Source organism: Hibiscus syriacus, unplaced genomic scaffold (assembly GCF_006381635.1).
Source record: "Hibiscus syriacus cultivar Baekdansim isolate YM2019G1 unplaced genomic scaffold, ASM638163v2 tig00000758_pilon, whole genome shotgun sequence".
Taxonomy (NCBI): Eukaryota; Viridiplantae; Streptophyta; class Magnoliopsida; order Malvales; family Malvaceae; genus Hibiscus; species Hibiscus syriacus.
The window spans coordinates 50,401-57,109 of record NW_024061818.1 but is presented as its reverse complement, the minus strand read 5'-3'; the positions used below and the strand labels follow the sequence as shown (position 1 = coordinate 57,109).

General features: G+C 32.5%; 1 protein-coding gene across 1 annotated transcript; it reads left to right on the top strand.

Annotated features, from left to right (window-relative positions):
* The first annotated feature begins 226 nt into the window (after nt 1–226).
* Nucleotides 227–4,029, top strand: LOC120214272. Its single transcript, XM_039212214.1, has 6 exons — nt 227–656; nt 2,490–2,540; nt 3,366–3,428; nt 3,521–3,637; nt 3,715–3,806; nt 3,840–4,029. The coding sequence occupies exons 1-6, from the start codon at nt 339–341 to the stop codon at nt 3,967–3,969; spliced, it is 771 nt and encodes a 256-aa protein (XP_039068145.1). The 5' UTR covers nt 227–338; the 3' UTR covers nt 3,970–4,029.
* Nucleotides 4,030–6,709: the final 2,680 nt, after the last annotated feature.

Genomic DNA, 6,709 nt, shown 5'->3' with positions numbered 1-6,709 from the left:
GAGATTTTAATGTTTAAACATTACCTTTAACAGATTTCGGGTGAATAAAGATTCGATTAGTGAACACATAAGAGATTTTAATATCTAACTTTCTAAATACATGGATTATATGTCAAATTTACCAAAGTACAGGGACCGATAGAATGTTTTGACTAAAATTAAAAACCAATCCGCATGACTTTAAAACCAAGCATCTATTCTTTTCTTCTTTCGATAATCGATATAAACATATGTTTTTTCCCTTCGTTTTCTCTCTTCTTCGCTGCCATTTTCTTTCTTTTTATTCCTTGCTTTAAGCTTCCATTTTTCCTCTTTGGAAAACTCAACCAAGTTGGAGTATGAGTGAAGATGATTGGGTCAAACAAGCTTTGACCGATTCCACGTTGGCGGCAAGGGCCTTACTCAGCCTCTTCCAATCGGAGTCTCCGCCACCGCGGTCAGGCAGCGCCACCTCCCAAGCTTTACAAATCGAATGGAGCGTCCGTCAACGCCGGTCCAAGCAATCTCTCAAGAATAAAGCTGAACCGACACGTGCCAGCCCCAACACGCCACTTTCTTGGAGCGGTGGCGTGTCTGTTAGCGGAAGCGGTAGCGGTGACGGTTCCGAGGAATCTAGCCGTCCTCCTTTGAAGCCTGTGGAAAACGCTAGATCTAAGGTTCGTATCTCTTTTTTTTTGGGACTCGGTGACTCGTGTTGTTGACTCTGGTTTTCAGTTCGCTAGTTTTTTTGTCTTGGTGCCGTGTTTTGTATTTTTGACGTAGTTACTTTTAGGGAAAAAAAAATTTAGGACTTCAACTTCATTCTACATTAGATCGAGCATCGTTTCCGGCCACCGAACCGATTTATTCATGCGTTGACCGAAATGCCCTTTTCTATTTTAAAAATAATTTTCGTTTATTCTTCGAAGAGAAATTTCGGTGACTTCCATTCAACGCGTAGATTCACATTTTGTCTTTTCATCATTCTCACAATGCTCCCCGTGTCATATCCACTTCTGGGAAAGTCTAAAACACCCTCCTCTCCCTGGACATTTTGGTCATTATGTTCTATTGATATACTAATTTGGATTAATCTATAATCTTATTGAACTCTTGATTATACTTAGTTTTAGTTACATTTGAAATCAAACCGAATAGGGTCAATATCTTTACGTTAAAATGACGAAATTATCCTGAACAATCGTCAAAAGATTAGGAGTTTTCGAGGGACAACATGGTTAAAACATAAAATATGATGGGCCTGAATTATCGGTTGCGTGGCAAAATAGGTTTTTTAAGTGTAGTTTAGGGTTGGTTAATGTGAATGGCTTTCCGCTTCATATACTTCAAAAAATGCGTTCTATTTGGCTGTTTTCATCAAAGGTGGAGAGAGGTAATGATTCAGTGCGCTCTCAACTAGAAGGATTTTTTTTTCTCTTTGCTCTGACGTGTCCTCATAGTATATCATTGAATACACATGACAGCTTTCGTACGGAAAACCCAATACCCCTTTCTGATTGGGCAGTGATACGTGAGAGTCAACAGACTGGTAGGATAAAAAAAAGGTGTACCCCTTTGGGATGGCATGTAGAAATGGAGACAAATACCACCACATTTAGGTGGGAAACTGTGGGTCAAGTGGGGACCACTTTTTGCCACCAAATTTATGGCACAAGCTCTGCCATTTTGTTGGTTGGTTGGTTATTAGTTGGTTCGACCAAACCCTAAATATCACTCCCTCTTTTGGGCACTCGGTTTGGTAGACTTCGTTTTTGAGTTTGATGATTTTAAGCTCTGTAATTTAATTTTTATAATGTAGTATGATAGATATTTTTGTTATTGAATTTGATAATTTTAAGTTTTATAATGTAGTTATTTTTTTTGTGAATAATATGGGGTGGTTACAAGGTATTATCCGTTTAGAATTTTTTTAGCCTAGTGACAATATGCACACACCATGCAGACACAACTACTCAAGCTCGAGTCTCTAGTAAGAACAATATCCTTTTTACTACTGAAACCACTCAATGGATTCAATGTAATTATGTTCTTTTATATTATGAGTTATGAATTTTAAATTTCGGTATGGTAGACATTTTGCTATTGGACGTCGTATATTTACTTTTCGTTATCGGATTTGATAATTCTAAGTCCTGTAATTTAGTTTGTTTTTTTTTTTTGGTATTATAAAAAACCAAGCTTCCCTAGGACTAGAGGAATCAAGTTTTCCTAATCTTGCAAACTCCGATGAGGACTCAACAAGTTAGGTCTTTCCATGTGAAATGAACGACATTCATATGCGATTGAGGTCATAATTAATTATCTATATTTCATAAAAAAAAACGTGTAATGACTAATTGATAATTACAGTAAATGTACTAAATTTATATGTAGTATATGGCTTAATGACAAAATTTGATCAAACATAGTATATGGATTAATGACAGAATTTGACCAAGGAATATGATTGTTGACTATCTTAATTCCGCGCGCACGTGTTTTTTATTTAGGTTGCGACGACAAAGGAGATTACCCCTCCCAAGCGGTCTCGGAGGAAAAAAGTAAGCACTTTCAACATTTTGACCTCTTCCATGTATTTTAGTTGTTTTATGGTCTACGTGTAAATTACATTATGTCTCCATCATGATGAAGTTAGAAATTTTGTATTGGGATCTAGATGAAATTTTTAAAAAAATTATTTTTGAGAGGATCAAAAATGTATTCTTATTATTCAACCAAGAGATTACAAGGGATTAAATTGAATTATTAATTTTTTAAAAGGGTTAACCATGACCAAGACTCCTATTTACTAGGAGTCTTGCCTTCTTTTTTTGGTTTCATGGCAATTTGGGTACCTATAAGTTTAAATATTAGACACCAACTCTTGACCACCCCACTTTGTATGTTTTTCATACATGGAATGGGCTTATGTCGCCATATTTAGCGTTTTGTTGTTTCCATTGATGGCAATGGTAGTAATCTTGGAGTCCATGATTGTATTATATTGATGGCTTGAAAATATTTACTGTATCTTAATTTATATATATATAATTAAGTGATGAAACAGCCTTTAATCCCTAAACTTAATCATTTTTTCAACTTGGCAGATGTACTTTTTTCCTTCAACATTAGTCAAACTTAAATTCTGGTCATGATGTGGCACTGTAAGAGCGTTCCACGCTGCACAATCTCAGAGTATCATGTCATCAAGAGGACTAAAAAGGGGAAAGTTATCAAATTCAAGGTCTAATATGGACTCTAAAAAGTTTTAGGGGTCAAGTTCGAGGATTAATAGTTGTTTTATACATCTCTTGGATTTGGGGTTTTTCAGGGATTCCATTGCTATATTTATTCCTGACAGTGGCTTAACTTCTGGTTGTATGCAGACATTAGCTGAACTTAAAGAGGAGATAAGTTCACACTTAAAGGAAAACAAGAGTTTAAAGAATGTGTGTTCTCTAACTTGTTGTACATCTCAATACTTGTATTTGGAACATTTCTTTCTTTTATTGAAATGCTTGCCACTATGCTCATCGAGCAGGAATTGGAGATTGTGAAGCTCAAATTCGAGAACATCAGAACCGAAAACAAAACTTTGAGCAGAAAGCTCGAATTCGAGAAAGACAGAGCCACAGAAGAAAGCTCTAAGAGAACGAAGGTGAAAAGAACAACTTTCTGCATGTGCTTCCAAGTATGGATTCCTAGTTCTTACTCCCATTTCTCTCTACTTTGCAGTTCGATTATCACCCAGCAATGGAAATGACTATCGAACCAAACGATGCAATCTCAGAGGCACGCCTGGAAAGAGAAGTAGCTTGTCATACATGCATAGTGCACGAAGAAAACGAACTGCTTACACCTATTGGATGTTGTGAAGGACAAGATATGGCAATGGCAAGTTGCAACGAAACATCGTTTGAGCTGCCGGATCTCAATCTTCCAGTCGAGGACGGTTTAGGTTGTTGGAGTTTGTTAATGGAAAATAGGTGAGAAGATCCATTTTTTTCCCACAAAAATTCAATTGGTAGCTAAAGCATTAACATAGCAGCCCAACGGTTGTAAGTAGATAGAGTTGATTAATTCCTTGGTGTGTAGAAAATAGAGATCCATTTTCGTAAGCATGGAAACCCAAAATCAATAATTTTGATTATGTGATTATCAAATTTTTATATTATTTTTTTCCCTCGGTGTGTTTCCATATAATTTTTTAATTATGCAAATTATTAGGTGATTGAAGATAAGTATATATATACACGTGTCGTCTCACTATCTAACTCTTGAATGTTTGTATAAATACATTTTTTTACAATAAATACGTGTTTTCAACATGTATTGTGTGTTTCTTTTTTTTTTCCTTTTGATGAAACTTGTTCGTTCACCCATTCTTATATTCGTGTTGTCATATATGTAAAAGTATGTTTTGTGGTATATTTTTTTATACGTTATATAAAAAAAATTCATTTCGTGAGTTAATCTAAAATTGATGTTAAAAAAAATATTTTGAATGTTCTCCATGCATAATGACTAATCTACTTCGTAGAATTTTCTTATACTTTGAATTTGAAAGGCCTTATTTTTCTGGTAATTATTCATTGCCCTTGTGTCCCGTCCTGCCCTGTCGTATTATATTAAAATGTTTTTTTATCATGTCTCGACTAATTTATTTTATAAGTTTGTCAAAATTGTTACATTTCATGTATGAATTCATTCATTCAATTATTGTGTTGTGCCTACAAATGATAAACTAAATATTATATTCAGAATTTCGATTCTATAACATTCGAGGGATATATTCTAATTTAGATAAAGTAAGACTTCATTTATAACCTATCCATAAAAATTTATTTCTTTGTATCTTATTTTGATATTTAAATTATTTTTTTCATTATTTATCATAAAAATATGTGACGCATTTCTATTAGATATTAATAATATGAAAATAACAATTTAAGAGAAAAATAAATGTGAAATTGTAAATGAATCACTAAATTCTGCATTAACTTCCAACTACTAGTGATTGGAATGTCAAACAAACAATTGCATCTCTAAAAGATATCCCAAGCTATGAGGTGGCTTAAACTGAGTCATTATTACTTCTACATCTAATTAAGCTGAAGAATAAATTAATTTTTGAATGATAATTAGCTGTTGCTCGTCTTTTTTTAGGGACGAATATAGAAGAAAATAAAGGCAAAAAAATTATCTATGTATTTTAGTGATAAATCATCCAAGTTTAGTGAAGAATGCATCATCTTTTCTTTTCTTTTTATTCATTGTTTCATTTCTTTGTTTAATATTTTTTTTCTTATTTTCATATGAAAAATGTGAAACCTTTATTCTTGTTTTGTATTTGCAAGTTTTTTTTCTTTAGACTTCTTTCATTTATTTTCATTTTATTAACTCATTGTTAAAAGAAAGTATTGCCAATGATTAAGAAATATTATGAACATAGACTATCCTTGTAATTACTCTAGATTATTCAAAACATAAATATTAATAAAATAATTTAGTATCTTATTATATAATAATCTTATCTCAAGCAAACCATTTTAATTGACAACAACAAAACCCTATTCTCATATGCAATGGGGTAAGGGGGAGGTAGGGTAGTAGGCTGCCCCAACGCATGGTTAATAGCAGCTTCCGTGGAAGACCTCAGGCAGTCCAAAAATTAAAATAAAAATAAAATACAATGCATGTATAAGTTAATAAAGAAATACAGAATTGAATAGTTTTCATATACAATCTTCATATGCACGATTTTACTGGGAAGTGCTCCCTACAAGTAAAACCCTGCATAAGGATATGAAATGATGTTACAGGTTCATACCTTGGCCATGGAGGTTCATACCGTGGCCATAGAGGTTAAAATATCAATCCTTATGTTTGTTAATAGAGCAAATTTATTTGAGAGAGTCGCCATCACCTCTACAATACTCGATCCAAATTAATTAATTAATATATCTTATACAAGTGATTATACAAAAAATAACTTGAGAAATATCGACTAATTGAAATTTTTATGGTTATATTATTGATTTTTTATGAATTGAGTTTTAAATTAAAAAAAATGATATACAATATTATTACGAGCCATTGCATGATTGATCCCTAGTCTAGCCGTTTGAGAAAAGGACTCAACGTACTTACTACTTTTACAACCTATTACAAAATAATAATAACCACTCTTTTGTATATATAATAATAATATTGTTTTTGTGAGAAAATGGGAAAATAACAATTAAAGTCCATCCAATTGGATCCTTGGTATTCTTAATCAAAGTACCCTCTTTCAAAAAAAAAAAGTCTATCCAATTGAAAGGGATTTTTTAGCTTTTAAAGAGTGACATCGTAATCGTTTCTCTATGAGTTACTTATGACATCATTTAATCGTCTCAAACAATTATTAAATTAATAAAAAATTATGCCAAAATTATATGAAAAATAAAAATTATTCAATAATAATAATAGGAGAGAAAAATATTTGGGAAAATAAAACTGAAGAGAACTAAGATCCAATCACAATTCACATCAGCTCATCAATAAATATTTGTATGTATAATTTTAATTATATAAATTTTGATTATAGTCAAAGTTTAATTGAGATATATCTTTAAATAAAGGCAAATAAACGCTATGTTGGGGGCTGAGATAGAACTATTTAAAGGTTATCAAGGACTAAAATGACTTTTTATGTTTAATAGGGACTAAACTAAATTGAACCACTTGA